Below are 16,782 nucleotides of genomic sequence, written 5' to 3' on the forward strand. Positions count from 1 at the left end.
CATGAATCTATTCCAGACTGGAAGAGGCGTTGGCGTTTGGGTTCTAACGGAAAAGAGACCTCTTACAACCCCATTCTTATCATGATCATCCGAGTCAAACAAATGCTACATGCTAAACTCAATTCATGGCTTTCATCTACAGCTCTCATAGATGTAACGTGGGGGCAAGGAGCACTCTCCCATCCCAAATTTCAGGTTTAACATTTACAAGTTAAGGGTGTTCTTCCTAACCTCCTGGGAACCGAGATTCATGTTCTTTCCCCCAGCGCCACGTTACGCTTCTACAGTAGTATTCCCATCACGTCAACCAACAGTACTGTTTTTTCTTCCTCTTGCCACATATTCCCCATTGCAGTGTTTCTCAACCACCGGGCCGCGGTCGGGTACCGGGCCTTTGTATAAATTATACCGCGCCGCGAGAGATTCTCCTGAAAGTTTTTCTCCAACCAAAGTCATTAAAATCAAATCAATAACGTAGTTATCACATTGAAAATAAAATCCTTAGGAAAATATTTGGACCTAAAAGGGATGAGGAGACAGGTGAGTGGAGAAGGTTACATAATTTAGAACTACATAATTTGTATTCATGTCCAGATATTATTAGGATGATTAAATCAACAAGACTTAGGTGGGCAGGCCATGTGGCACGAATGGGAGAGGAAAGAAGAGTTTACATAATTCTTGTTGGGAAACCTGATGGTAAGAGACCAGTAGGAATACCAAGACGAAGATGGAGGGATAATGTTGAGATGGACATAAAGGAAATTGGTAGGGATGGAAAAGAGTATATAGATCTTGCTCAGGATAGGGACAGATGGAAGGCCTCTGTTGCTGCAGCCATGAACCTTCGGGTTCAAGAAGGCTAGAGTGTTAGTTAGTTAGTTATCAGATTGATTTGATTGATTGATTTTTTTTTAATCGACATAGTATGGTCCGCGTAAGTAAAAACCTACCATCCCGAAGTAATTTCGTTGCATTTTATTAGTAAAAACAGTTTTTATGCACACTAAAAAAGCGAAAGAACGCGTCGGAAATTGCTATCAACTCCAAACCTAACACTCCTGATGGATTCGAGTGAAGGACATGGTAATGCAGGTTAATATAAGTTAACATAATTAAATGTTAAGTATCCCCGAAACGTCTGAAATTCCTTTATTTTCTTCTTTTTCACATTGGTACTTACGTATTCTGCATTTCTAAGGATTCTTGAAGGTGCCATTTCGTTTTTCTCACGTATATAATATCAATTTTCGACATATCGAGTAATTCTTGTTTTTTTTTTCGTTTTTGCTTGCGTTACACGCAATATGGCGGAGAAATCTTTACTACCGTTGTCGATAATCAGTGGTTATGCAGTGTTGCAACCTTCTTCATCGAAAAATACCTACTTTCGTGTTACTGATTTTGTATTTTTTTTTCCAGGTTCGAAAACCCCACGAACCATTCATAAATAGCCCCACGAACCATGCACGGCAAGGATAGGTTAGGTTCGGTTAGATTAGGCAAACATTGTTAAAATTGTCGTCTTCAAAATTGTTAAAAACATTCATAAATAGCCCCACGGATCATGCACGGATAACCCCACGAACCATTCATAAATAACCCCACGAACCATCGGCAAGGTTAGGTTAGGTTCAGTTAGGTTAGGCAAATAGTTAAAATTGTCATGATCTTGCAAAAAAAACGGCGTGGCTGGAAACATTGACCGGGGGTTACATCGTCGAGCGCCCGCAGCATTTGGTTCACGTAGTAGAAGGACATAGAGACAACAGTTTCGTGCATCGGAGACACATTAATCTTCTAAAATGCATGATTTACCGGCGATATAAATTAAGCGATTGGAAAAAAACACTTCCACAACCTTTCAAAAGTGTACGGAAAGTCAGTTCGGTAAGTACTTTCTCCTGTAAAATTGAAGAAATACGTTTCGGGGATAGTTAAATTTTACCCGTAAAATTTAGCTGCTGTTGTGAAAAGTCGTTTTGGGTGCTATATTCACTTGCGCGAAGACTTCGAGCTGTTCTGCTTCACGGTAAGGTAACACGTTAAGGTAACAGACGTACTTTATTCCACAATAACACATCTCCGCGAGCTAAGAACATTATCTTCATCAACTATGCAAAATATTTCACTTTCTGGAGGGGGTACAAGGAGTCAAGGGTAGTTAGGGTACCCTTAAAATTGGCCCCCATTATCATTTTTATCTTCAAGTACAATTTTAATAGTGAAAATCTCCAATATATCTCCAAAATGTTATTGTGTATTCCATCCTCCTAGAACGAAACTACATGCTAATCTTTTTTACAATTCCAGCCCCTTCCGAAAATACCCTGCGCACGGCAGTGGATGACCGATCGTACCTCCTGGAAAATTTCAACTTTTTTCTTTCCAATCTGCACATTTCGATTTTTTAAGGTGCCTGAAAGTGATTTTAACATGCGGAAACCACAAAGAAGCCAGATATTTATTATCGAAATGTGACCACGATACTTCCAATCCCGGATCACTTTCGCCACTTATTTGAAGAAATTTTCGTCATACACGCAAGAAATCAACGGCGGATGTCGAAGGATAACGCGTAATTACCAGCATCATGAAAGGAAAAGTGTAATTTTTAAAAAATAACGTCTGCTACCCTTCACATATTTCTTGTTTTTGGCAACTCACGAATTTACACGCAGGCTCTCTATTGAAGAAATCGTGAATTTGAAATATCGTAGAACAACGTGCCAACATGTTTGGTAACATACTTACCACTCGCGACGTTAACTTCAACGACATTTATGCTAAGAGAACAAAACCTAACAGGCCAAACAAAGTAGGCAATCCTCGTGTGCATGACGTCATAACTCATACCTCATAAAATTGCCAATTACTCGCTTAGAACGTATTTCCGCGCGTTAAAAACAAGAAACGTTCATATGAATAACAATCTTTCCAAACCACTAAAAATTTTCAAGTTTCTCGCAGAGATACGGAGGGTCACGATCGCCTAAAATATTTATGGCAATTTTGACCGTCCCCACGTTTCTTTTTTTAAAAAAAGTTAGCGCTTCTGATAGCAAGCGTAAGGAACGACTGAAGATGACCGGACCCCTCTCCGATTTTCTTCATATTTGGCATACTCACTAATTGAGGCCTCCTAATCACAAATTAAAGTTAAATTAAAATTTTGGTAACCACCAAACGTCTCTAATTCCCTTATTTTTGTATTTTTCACATTGATACTTACATATTCTGCATTCGTAAGGATGCTTCTATTTCGCGTTTCGTTTTTTGCAGGCAAATAATCTCAATTTTCGAAATATGGAGTATTTTTATTTTCTTCGCTTTTGCTTGCGTTACACGCGATATGGCGGAGAAATCTTGACTAGCGTAGTCCATGATCAGTGGTTATGCAGTGTTGCGACCTTCTTCATAGCAAAATATCTAGGTACTAGTATGGAGAATACGTAAGTATGAATGTGGAAAGTACGAAAATAAGGGAATTAGAGACGTTTGGTGGTTACTGAAATTTTAATGATATGGATAACAACATAGGCCTTTAGCCTAAAAATAAACTTCAGTCTGCTGACGTCAGAACGCAAGGTAGCAAGAGTGTTGTGCGATAAGTGATTGAAATAAAACAAAGCAACTGAAACCATTGGCGCGTGGATAGGTTAGTAGGGCCACGCAAAGGTTTCAATAGTGAAAAAGATAGCCCCACGAACCATTGGCGCTAGCCCCACAAACCATTGGCGCTAGCCCCACGAACGATTGGCGCGTGGATAGGTTAGTAGGGCCACGCAAAGGTTTCAATAGTTAAAAATTGGTTTCGAAAAAAATATTCGTAGCCCCACACACCATTCTCGGATAGCCCCACGAACCATTGGCGCTAGCCCCACGAACGATTCACGGATAGCCCCACGAACCATTCACGGATAGCCCCACGAACCATTCACGGATAGCCCTACGAACCATTCATAAATAGCCCCACAAACCATTCACGGATAGCCGCACGAACCATTCACGGATAGCCCCATGAACCATTCACAGATAGCCCCACGAACCATTCACGGATAGCCCCACGAACCATACATAAATAGCCCACGAACCATTCATAAATAGCCTTAGAGATACTGGGCGAAAGGGGGGGTTATAGCCCCCATCAACCTCACATTGAGCACGCCACTGATCCTGTGCACGTCATGTTGTCGCAAGTTCGTAATCAGAAATGATGAACAGTAACTCACGTTTATTTACGTTCTAGAACTGTTACACAGTTACAAAACCGCGTATTTGGAAACACTGACCGGTTGTTACGTCATGAAACGCTCGCAAATATTTGGTTTACGTAGTAGACGGACATCAAGGGAACAGCTTTCGTGCATTGGAGTGACATTAATGTCGAAAATTACATGATTTACCGGCAAAAAAATTTCAACGAGGTGAAAACAAACTTCCAAGACCTTCCTAAAGTATAAATAAACCCATTTCGGTAAGTACTTTCTCCTGTAAAATTGAAGAAATACGTTTTGGGGATACGAAAATTTTACCAAAGTTAAATTCGGAAATGTCTAGAAATTGCAAAATAAGCGAAAATAAGGCGTTAGTTTTTGGAATGGAAACCGTCGATTTTCGCGAAATTTTTGTTTCACAAGCAAATATATATATTCCTGATACTATCACGACACCAAATATTAAATATGTTTGCCTAACCTAACCACACGTCAATGGTTCGTGAGGCTAGCGTCAATGGTTCGCAATTATTTTGCAATTTCTAGAAGTTTCCGACAAATTGTAACTTCAGATTCGTCATTAGCAGGCCTCAATTAATAAGTATGCCAAATATGAAGAAAATCGGAGAGGTGTCCGGTCATCTTCAGTCATGCCCAAGCGTAAAGATAGAGATGTTAAGTACGATAGTAAAAATAGAACTCTCATAGTATGCAAAATATAGATATAATTTATCTGGGTTGTTTTAATTTTTTCACACTTACAACCGTTAGTCAAGTTTCAACTTATCGTGTATGTAGAAGAAATATACAGGCATTTTTTCTACTCAAGGAAATTCTATATCTTTTTGTAACCATGCTATACGTTATCAATTACTGCACGAAAATATGGTAATATCACTCTCCAACCTTGACGACTACAATGAAACGATCGCCCCACTGAGAGTCCGTATACCATTTGACCGACATTGAAACAGAGCTTCGGAACACGAAATCGAAACTTTAAAAGTGATAACGTTAGCAATGGAAAAATCGTAATGTGACTAAAATATTGATATGCAAGGCATCTACATATTAAGTTTCAATGCCCAGTACCAAATATACCTTAAAAATTACGTTATCTGAGGCATCGTAAACACGACATGTTTCAGAGTAATTGGACATTGCAGTGAATTGCAGTAAAATGCGGCTTGCACAAAACTTAATAGCACTTGAAAGAAAATGGAACAAACGTTCAATTCACAATCAAACAATTCAAAAACAATAACAAAATAATAGTGAAAAGAACACACTATACCTTGTTCCGGCAAACTTGAAGCTGGCTCGAACCATCCGTCGCTGCGTAGTAGTGTGTACGTACCTAAGCTAAGTCCCACTTTGACTCGCATACGAATTCCGGAATGACTCGAAATTACTTAGGAGCACGACAAAATAATGCTAATGCTGATTCTGTTATATCTACATGTTCGAATGTAATCGATGTTGTATCTTCTTTGTGGGTATTTTCAGACACCAAACTATTCTTCAAACAAAATACACCGAGGCTTTTTAAGTTTTAAGCTTGCAACTTGCACAGAAAATAGAATCTTGCGATTATTTTGTCCGCCATGAAAAAGGTAGACACAGTAACAGCGCCAAAAATAATTCACTTGAACTGAACAACCGGTGGTTACCACTGGCCCATTTAGGCGAGACCAATTTGCAACTTGGTGTTGCACGTCTCATGTGCTGATGGTTCCAACTGATCCTGTTTTGAATTTACTCCGCTAGAGGCGCTGGTGTACCTAGCACCGAGAGAACTTCCGTTGGGTACGTACAATGTTTACAATTCTTGAAATGCAATCGCGAATAATAACGTTTTACTGTGCATACATACCGTCTGAAAGTCTGTCATTGACAACTATGCAAGCAGTGTCAAATTATCAATTTTCTCTCGTTGAGGCAGAAGCTTATCTTTTTCATTAGCTGTCTCCACTAGATTTGTTAGTTAGAAGTTTATTGTTGGTTATAAAAGTCGCTGGGGCCCGGGGGGCTGTTCGCCAAATTTTATACGTAAAGGGGCAATCAGTTTGAATTAGGAGAAATACTAACAAGTAAAAATTATATTAAAGAGGAAATAAAAAGTAGGCTTAATTGAGGAAATGCATGTTACTTTTCTCTTCATAAAATTTTGTCTTATCGTTTAATATCTAAGAAACTAAAAGTTAAAATATACAAAACAGTAATTGTGTTTGTATTATTATATGGATGCGAAACTTGGTCCCTTACATTGAAAGAGGAGAATAAATTGAGAGTATTTGAAAATAAGATCCTTATGAAAATATTTGGGCCTAAAAGGGATGAGGAGATAGGTGAGTGGAGAAGGTTACATAATTTAGAACTACATAATTTGTATTCATGTCCAGATATTATTAGAATGATTAAATCCAAGAAGACTTAGGTGGGCAGGCCATGTGGCACGAATAGGAGAAGAAGGAAGAGGTTTACAGGATTCTTGTTGGGAAACCTGATGGTAAGAGGCCTGTAGGAAGACCAAGACGAAGATGGGGGGATAGCGTTGAGATGGACCTATAAAGGAAATAGGTACGGATGGAAAAGAATGTATAGATCTTGCTCAGTATAGCGACAGATGGAAGGCCTGTGTTGCTGCAGCCATGAACCTTCGGGTTTAAGAAGGCTAGAGAGTTAGTTAATGGGGCAATCACCTTTACCATTACGTTAATGTTGATTTATTGCGAGGAGCTGATTGCTAAATTTTAGACCTCAAGATAGGAGAACAATCGTCCTTTTAGATGTTAAAGGTAAGACCATCCTCATTTAGTATGAGGCTACTTGATAACTTAGTTTTAGAGTTCTGCGCACCCTTATTTTCCAGACTATTTCTATTTTCGTTATTTTTCGTCGCTTTTTTGCCTGTAGATTAATTGCTGTTGGGTCTGCAGCCCATCCCGAAATTTGGAGGAAATTTAAATTCTCAAAATAAGTCAGTAAAAAACTCGGGAAAAATCAAAGTTAAAAATGCAAATTCCTCTTAAAATGACCCCCGATTATCTTTTTTGTCCTTGAACAACTTTTAAAATAAAAATGGTAATTACGAAAAATTTTGTACTATATCCAGCTCCCCCCCCCCCACACCCAATAACGCATCTATGTAGTAACCACCTACGATTCCAGCCCCTCCATCCCCCCAGAAAAATGAATCCTGCGTATGTAGCTGTCATAACATGTGTATGTAATGGATTGGAGACAGGTAAACATTTATCTAATTTGTATTGTTTTTACATGGTAATTGCATATTTGATTATGATATCGTAATTGGTGAACTATTGCGAGAGGCCATCAGCGAGCTTTAATTAGGCACTGAGTTTATGGAATCCCACGTGGCATGAGAGAGGACATAAGTTAAAAATAAAGCAAGCATTGCATAAATTGGTTCAAGGGGAAGCTTTCATCAGGTCCAAAACAATTTTATTTTAACAATAATGAATCTGTCTACGCGCCGCTCTAACTTGCTGTTCTAAGATAAACACTTCCTCTAGACTATTTATGTATCTTTGTTTTTCCTTACGGAAAAGTTCAGAATGTTATCAGCTTTGGAATTCGTTTATGTTTATTAAAATTGAAAATTCAGAATCAATGACTACATACATTTATGTATGTATGTGTACAGAGTATATATAGGGAAGGTACCGAGACATGTCTGTCTTATATCGAGAACTTAATCACCGTTTGAAAACGACAAGACGAGACAGAGGCTTGCTGTCTAGTAATGGCCTTGTCTCTCGATATTTTGGTAAATTACAATGTAAGTGGTCAACTACGCTTGTAATAAATCCCTATGGAGTCAGGTATTATTGGTTCACTATATTCGAAGTCCACTAAAACCTAAATGTCTTCTCTTAGCGTGAATTCAGGTTAGTAGTAACTGTGAAGTAGGTTAATTGACACAATTAATTAAACAAAATAGCAAATAGCGCGCAGGACTCATAGATGGCGTACTGATAGCGTCTTCGCCTTGTATAGATTCACCAACGCATCTGAAACCCTGGCTTGGAGGCAGTGGCGCTAGTGTCGCTAGTTAAAATTACGGGGAAGCCTGTAGCTCACATATTTTCCGAGGTTTCAGAAAGCATGGTGAATCTTCAAAGATACCCGGTGAAGGCACAGTTCGTATTCCACTCTAAAAGGACCAGTCCAAATTAGCATATCTGTAAATAAACTGAACGTACAACAAAAATACAACTACATTCAGGCCCAGTACAGTATCAACAAGCTTTTAACATAACTCAAGGGTACAACTCAGGCAATCACACGCTGCCCCTCGCCTTGACCACGTGTTTCAACATCACCATGAGTCACAAATTCACTCCCGCTCTCGGCCTCCCCCTCGTTCAATTCAGTCGCCCTGTTTGCTGCCAAACCAAAAACAGGCAGGAAACCAGTCACTCAAAGCCTTCAATCAAGCCAGAATGTTTTGAAGTACTGCGCTGCACCTATGATGCTAACAATGTTAAGTTTTCATGGACATTTTGAAGTTTCATTAAAACCGAACCTGAGCGTTCACCATAAACGAAATTTGTAATGTGTTTGAGTCGGAACTAGCTGTGGCGTGCCCAGAATTTTTGAAACGGGTGGGTATGTATGCCTTTGTCGTTCTTAGGAATACTGTACAAAAGTGGGAAGGGGGGTTATGAACCTCACCAACCTCCCGCCTTGGGCACGCCACTGGAGACTAGTGATTTGGGTTCACTATATCAGAACGTTCACTACGTGCGGAGTTAACTGTATGCGAAAATTTCGTCAAAATCACTATTTCATTATTATGCGACTCGATTAGACAAACGAAGGGGTGAGTGTCTGATTATATTTAAGTTATGCTTTGTGTACTGCTCAAAAGGTCATGTTTTTAATTTATTTAGTAATCCCCCCCATTTTCAGTATTTACTACTTCTAGACGAGAAAAGTCTTGGTACCATACTATTCCTAGACATCTACGTATGTGTGGAGAAAAGATGTCAAGTGTTAAAAAAAAGAAAAAGAGAGAATCATAAAGCGATAGAAGCATAAACTGGTTATTAGTTATTAAGGCATAGAGGCTCCTTCGCGCTAGGCCGCTTGATTCTCCTCCTCTCTGAAGCAGCCGACTTCTGTTTGAAGCGTGGGATATCAATTTAGATAGAATTATCTGCGACAGAAATAGAAGACGTTAATGGAAAAGGACGGGAGAAATGTCAGTACCACGCACAGTGGACGCGTCGCTTCGGTGAGTGAGAGAAAAATTGACGAGCTGCGAGGAAAAAAATCCCCCCACTGCTTAATGGCCGTTTCATTGCTTTCACCGTGCAGTTTTTATCTGTTCAGAACGCAGAAGTACTGTTATTTCCCTTAGAAATGAACTGAAGCATCATTGCTCTTCCGTTGAGAATCAGTGAATTGCATAATATAAAACAGACAGAGCTTAGAATTAAAGACGGGTGGTGGCGAATTAAGAATAGACTCAGTTAAAGCTCTTGATTTAATATATTTTTAGCAACTTTTGAACTACTAACTGATATCTACAAAACTGTGAATAATTTTGGCGTTGTGCTTTATATATTGGCTCAGAATACACTATTTGTTCTAAAAAGTTCAGTGCTGACATCTATTTTTTGTAAGTGACATCACAACGGGAAAAAGCCCTACAGAGAATTGCATTGGTCGTAGGTTCAGACGCCAGAGCTTCGTTAGCCTGGAAGGTTGTAGAAGTGAGCTTGAGTTTTGGATGGTTTCTGAAACTGGAATCCCTTACTCCCTCGTGGGAGAAGTAAGGTTTCCAAAGTTCACGACTTCGAAGACAAGTAATCACTAGCCAATTGTTTCACAGTCCAAATTAATAATTCGAGAAGATTTTAACGCTATCTAGCCGAAGCGCAAACTAAAGATATAAACTTTAAGGATAACCGCTTGGCGGATGTAATTATATTATGATAATTAGTAATTAGTGTTAGGATCCTTTGAGATCCAAATATTTCCTTGAGAGTTGTTCAAACATTCTGACACAGTTCTCATCTTTCAGAGAGCTAAGCGAGACGTGCAAACATTCATTAGCAACACTTTCGTCGTGTCGGGTTTTGCAGACACTTCTTCGCATTTTTCATAGGTCATGGGGTTTCTCGTGATGAGCGTGGGTATTTAACAGAACGGTGGGCTTTTGCAAGTGTTCTTGAAGATGAAATTCGGTAACGAACAATGGCCAAGAAGAAATTTAGAGTTAAATTATATATATCTAAATTTGAGGGACTTGCCATGGACAAGACTGGGGAACCAATTTTAGGTGAAATTGGTTGATTGCTTGATCTTGTTTATTTTTTTCGCTTTTCTTTCACTTTTGGCTAATCGCGAAGATCAGGATGGGTGATGATATGATGAAATTGATGAAGGGATACTGCAGGCACGTAGCCATAGGGGAGTGCTCGGGGAGGATGAAGCCCCACCTGAAATCCTACAAATATTTAATTGAAATGGTATATAGTGGTAATTAATTTTACTTTCTTAGCAGGGATTAAACGTCTTGTATAACTGTATAAGATGTACTGACAAGTTCATATTCAGGGCTTCTACCCCCCCCCCCCCCCAATATTTCGGCTCTAGATGCCGGCTGCTGATAAGGTACGAGCGCCTCCCGAAATAAAATTTTGGCTATGGGCTTAGGAACTCACGAAGAACACCCATTCCCAGGCCGGGATTCGAACCCGGTACCCTGGTGTCGTAGCGTAATTGTAGTCGAAATGAAACGGTTGTAAAAATAGCTGAGAACAGACAGGTTGTTTATTTCAGTAAAACGATAGAGCAGGTCCAGCATACACATGGAATTAGCGAGGTATGAGTGTAAATTTAGGGCCAAATGACAAAATGTTAGAATATTTAGAATGCGTAGAATATTTAATGATTCAGAGCGCTTGATGTCGCTGTCTCAACTTTGATGCTGCCGAACCTGGGTTCTATCCCAGGTGGGAGCTCCGTGTCGATATTGACGCAACGTCGTGAGCACAGTTGGGATGGGAAGAAATAGTAGCGAAATTGACACTGTGCGAATTAAGCTTTTTGTTTGGGGGGGGTGCCATCTCATTGGCGTATTTGTGATTTCGTCTCGGGAGTTAGGTTTTTTGGTTATTCAAATTTCATTTTTTTTTTAATATGACACCTTTTCAAAGCAATTTTTCTCCCTAGTAGACACCCCTTTGCATGGAGCCTGAGAGCTGAAGTTTCTCTTCAACTCTAGGCCTGTAAATGTTGCTGTGATCTTCAATTTCGATTTTTTACTCTTGCACAATACTAGGTTAGATGCAATTTTGTATTCCTTCTTGCTTTCCTGTTGACGTTTCATTTCGGTATTTGCAGTGAAGAGCGAGTTATATCACAAAATAATGATGCCTTGTTTCTTGAAGAAGGCAGGAACAGACAAGCGGGTTCCTTAACTGTGCAGTGAAAAGAAAGTGCGTCGTTAAGTATCGAAGCCTACAGAACATACTATGGTTCAAGTTCTGACGGGTTTGGAGGTTTCCATCCATTCTTTGGGGTGTATTCTGAGCGCCTCAATGTCTGAACGAGTTGAGTGAACTGCTCACAATCTCGCAGCCGAAGGATTAGGGGACCGGGGGGGGGGGTGGGCAGTTGCCCCCACTTTTGCCCCACACTATGCTATACCTTATCTACAAAGGGAAATATACTGTCCTTGTCCCCCCGGTTTCGGAACCCAATCGCCGCCACTGTGTATGTCCGTTACTTCGTAAGTATTCCCTCCTCAATTTCATGTAATAATCATTCGTTCTCATCGCCACGATTAACAGCAAGTGGCAATAAAGCGACGCAAAATAATACTGATACAAATACCTGTATATTTCCGATTATTTTTTCAGCAGGGGCTCCTCGCACAAAACACACGCTACGCCACTGGCAACATCGAAATAACATATCAAGATTGTGAGAAACATGAGGTCCTAGTATTATAAGTTTGTCTCTCATACTTTAGTTCATACGTATTTTACCACAATGGGTTTCATTTTTGGAGAAAAAATACTTACATTACGATCATATAGTTTACATGCAGTAACTTCTGATATTTAAACGAATTTCTGCATATAGGCGACACTATGGTTATACAATGTCTCAAGGGCACGTAGATAACATTGTGCCTCCTTCCCCCGCATTTTTGCGGGAACGCCTGCTACGCCACTATTTACAAGCCTGAGATCTAATCGCCTCCGTTGATAATGATGCTATGAAAAGCATTTTTTCACCTACACAATGTTCATTTCATAAACACACTCCAGAGTGTGCTAATTAAAATGGTTCTTGCTCCAGAGTTCAAGGCTTTGCAGTTTCAGCGACACTCATGACTGTGGCAAGGTTTGCAAACGTGAAAAATTGATATGCGTTGTGGTGGAAATAAGGCCGTTATTTCTAAACGTTGTGATGGGCATGTCAATGCTACTGTTGTAACCTTCAGAGGTAAATTTTTCACTTATAAAATGTATTATACTGTCTTCGTTTGAATAGTGTGTCTATTGAACGCGAGCCGTTTAGCTGCTGGAAACACGCCGCTTGCCGGCGAAATCGGATGTACGTAACTTGAAAGCCATAAAATTTTAATGATTGATTTGCTGTTTTAAGTTCACTTTATGCACAGTAAAGCTAATCGGGACTGGACCTACAGTTTAAAGTGGGATCCGAACCACTCTCCACCGGGTATCGATAAAATTTTAATTGAATTCTGTATTTATTCATTTGAATATTGATTTTTTTTCGCGTATTCAAGTTGTAAAACTACTTCTGATGGTGACAAATGCAACGTGAACATCCAATGTGATAAAAATATAACATCAATTTTGTCAACGAAAGTTAGAAATTTAGAAAAACGTAATCCTATAGCGCTACAGCCCAATATTGGGCAATGGCTTACCTACCGACTGCTGCCCTCCCTCCCGCGCGGGCCGCCAGGGGGGCGTGGAGATCTGCAGCCAGATTAGGGGGACGGATGGTCGGCTCGACCAACCCCCAGCCGTTGTAGGACGTCGCGACCGGATTACGCTCACTCACTCGGAGCTCCCCAGTTTCCTCACGATGATGGGCTGCCACCGGCCCTATACACAGGCCGAAAATTCCCGGAGACTGAGCCCGGGATCGAACCCAAGCAAGGTGCCTTAGACCGCACGGCCACGGAGGAGGACTAGAAAATTAGTACATTTACAAAATATTTCAAAATTAAAATAACATTTATGTTAAATATTATAAATTTCCACTTGAGATGTCTGCCTTCATCTATCACATTTCCGTTATTTTTATTATACCTTGATTTGGCTTAATACGATTTATTATTATGTATTATTACTCGTATTAAGATTAACATTTTGGCTCTTATTCAGTACATTGTACACAAGAATTAATCACTATTTCATCACAAGTTGATTATTATTAATTATTAGCTATTATTATTTTCAGAAGCGGAAATGATGTCGAGACACGAGAGGATGGTTCTCCCACGGCCCACCAGAGTGCACCACGTTCTGGAAGACTTCCTCACTTCCTGGACAGCGCCACAAACTCACATTCTACCGCTGCGAAGGTTCCTAGAGTGGTGCGTGGGTGCAGATCTACGCAATTTCTTCCACGATACGTGCTTCCAATTTTCCTTGACGTCGAAAACAGTCCCGCCAGGCTGCCAGACGCACTGGACGTCGCCTAGGCCGCTTGTCGCGCTTAGTGCCATCTCGTGATGAACGGACGAACTAACCCGGTTCTTCCGTTCACACACAGATGACTCTGCTGCTGTTATCTTGCGGACGATTTGTGAAATGAAATAACTAGGCCTAATGTGTTTTAGCAAATGTTATGAACGATACGAGAACTAAAGCTTCTGTAAACATTATATTTGTGATAAAAACAAGAGCTTCTACAACATATTGTGAACCTTATTTTTCTACAACAGCATAAAAGAACTACTCTTGTTCCTCATTTGTTTCTTCAAGTTTTTAGTCTAAGCAAATTTGTTTCAAATTACCAACAGAACTTCTTTTATAATAATAGAAATTTTGTATACGATAAATTCGAAAAAGGTTCCTGTTGTAAAGTACAACAGCTCTCCCCATAAGCGTTATTTCAATGAAATAATATGGTTTGATATAATATCAAAAATCCATTAAGTGTGGACAAAATACCCACCGCATACATTACTGGCATAATTAGCTACTAAGATTGTGGAAAGTACTAGGTAATAGTACTTGTACAGAAAACAAGTAAGTTCACAGTTTTATTTATTTATTTATTTTGTAATGACAAGCAGATGAGAGAAGAGGGAAACTGATTTAGTGAATTATGGTACTCATGCATGTTATAATATCAAATGGAGTTTCTGAAAAATAAAAAAGAAGAAGAAGAAGATAGTCGAATATGCTTTTTGGTGAGATTTGAACAGGCTAGGTTAAGTTAGGTTTGTGTAAAATATATGTGATATAGCAACATTCTCACAATTTCGGTTAAAAATTTGAATGAAAAGATTTATCGAAATTTATTTACTGTAGAAATGATGCACGATTTAGTTGAGGTTAGTATACTCAGTAACTTCGGTGAAAATTGTAGAATTACTTGCAAAAAAAACTCCTGAGTATCTTCCCAAGCGATATGCATTTTTCGACCTGTACTATGTTTGAGGGGGACTTGGTGTATTCCTAGTTTTGAGAAATTGTGGAAATATTTTAAAATCTTATCCACCGGGTCTAGTGTATGACAACTATTTATTTATTTACTAGGTTATTTGTGTTTTACGCGTGCTGAAACCAATTTTATATTACGTACAACATCGAAATATGTGGATGAAAAGAAATGAACGTAATTCTCGAGGGGATACAGTGGATTAACAACCCGGGAGGGGGGAATGTAGATTGACAAGATGTGATAACGCTTTTAGATGATAGCTGTAGCACATGTGGTTGATGCAGGAAGAGGGAAGGGACAGGGACATCCAAGGATAGCAGAACTATACTGAACTATACTAAACATTTTTCTGATTACTTACTGCATTTTTTGTGCAGAAGAGTGTCTGATGTCTGCGGTCACAATCTCAAAATACCACTGTAAATTTCAGTTTGGCGACTGTTCTCAAGCGTATAACTATAATGGAACTTTTGAACTTCTCTTCGATCTTTCTGATGTAGAAACGTTGGATATTTATTAATGCCACGTAACTGAATAATTAGTAATTATTTACATTTCTTTCTCCAAGGAATTTGTATTATACTTTATATTGAATTTTGATTTTTTTCTTATCTTCTTTCTGTCTCTAGCTCGTGACCATAGCTCTTTCTGCAATTCCTTAAAATCAAGTTGTTTATTATTATTATTATTATTATTATTATTATTATTATTATTATTCCATCCATGTGATTTTATAACAGCTAGAGTTATCTAATTACACTGATCTTCAATTTCGTCTCCTGGAAGCCCATGGCCTATAACAAATGACTGATTTTAACAATGATGGACTGATTCAGACTATAAACATAATTATGTAATTATGAAATGTGTATACAGATTATAGGAATAAAATATCGTTTATAAGAGGTGGAAATATTTGTTATGTGTATCTGTGTGGCATATGCGAAGTTAGCATTAACATTAGAAATTTGGGTTAAAATGTAGGGTAAAGGAGGGGAGTTCGCCACCAAAATGCTTTTTAATTTTTTTCCCTTCTAAACGAATTGGGGAGGAGGACAAAATTTATACGATACAAAAAGTAGTCATTGTAGATTATGAGGAATATAACATAAATACTGTGTTACTTATACTTATGACGTAATATTAAAAATACTAAAATGAGAAAAAGTGGCGAAATTCCCGCCACATGCTGGGAAATTCGCCATATAACTTATTTATCACTTTATCGTCAGTTTAAGTGTATGAAATACCAAGTTGTTGCCAAGAAGTCAGACAACAAAGTGTAAAAGACCTACAAATGACAATGCAAAACTGCTTAAGAAGATACAATACAAACATGTTTAAGAAACATAGGCCTAAATGTTCATATGTATTGTGAACAAGATGTGTGTGAAAGATCGCCTGTAAGAAGCAGTGACGTGCGGTGACGTCGACACTTGGGGTAGCAATGAGTGGCGTGCCCAACGGGTCATAATCCCCCCCCCCCTTTAGGGCCCAGTATTCCTAAAAGAAGAACGTCAAATACAGAAAAAATTGCAAAGTTAGGAATGACTACAAAAAATTGTACACATAACTTCCACCCACTTTCGAAAATCAAAGACGATTTGATTTAACTACTGAGCCAGAGATGCCGGGTTTGAATCTCGGCTTGGCAATAGGTGATGTTTGTGTGTCCCTTGCCCTTCATCAATTTTATCATATCGTCTTCGCGATTAGCCAAATATGGTGGAAAGCGAAGTAAAATAAACCAAATCAAACAATCAATCAATGAATGATTTGATTTGATTCGCTATTTTATACATTTGGTTAATCGCGAAGATGATACGACAAAATTAATGAAGGGACAAACACAAAGAACACCATGTCCAGGTAGGGG

The 16,782-nt window shown here is 39.0% G+C and overlaps 1 protein-coding gene across 1 annotated transcript in view; it reads left to right on the plus strand.

Moving 5' to 3' along the window:
* The window catches only part of LOC145998602 (FAD-dependent oxidoreductase domain-containing protein 2-like), a 257,130-nt gene extending 241,935 nt beyond the window's left edge, over positions 1-15,195 (plus strand). Inside the window, exon 11 of the mRNA XM_083135051.1 lies at positions 13,695-15,195. Coding sequence (XP_082991177.1) covers positions 13,695-13,969 — 275 coding nt within the window. The 3' untranslated portion in view covers positions 13,970-15,195. The remainder of the gene's footprint in view (positions 1-13,694) is intronic.
* Positions 15,196-16,782: the final 1,587 nt, after the last annotated feature.

The sequence above is a fragment of the Lepisma saccharinum genome, chromosome 14 (assembly GCF_977018435.1).
Source record: "Lepisma saccharinum chromosome 14, izLepSacc3.1, whole genome shotgun sequence".
NCBI lineage: Eukaryota > Metazoa > Arthropoda > Insecta > Zygentoma > Lepismatidae > Lepisma > Lepisma saccharinum.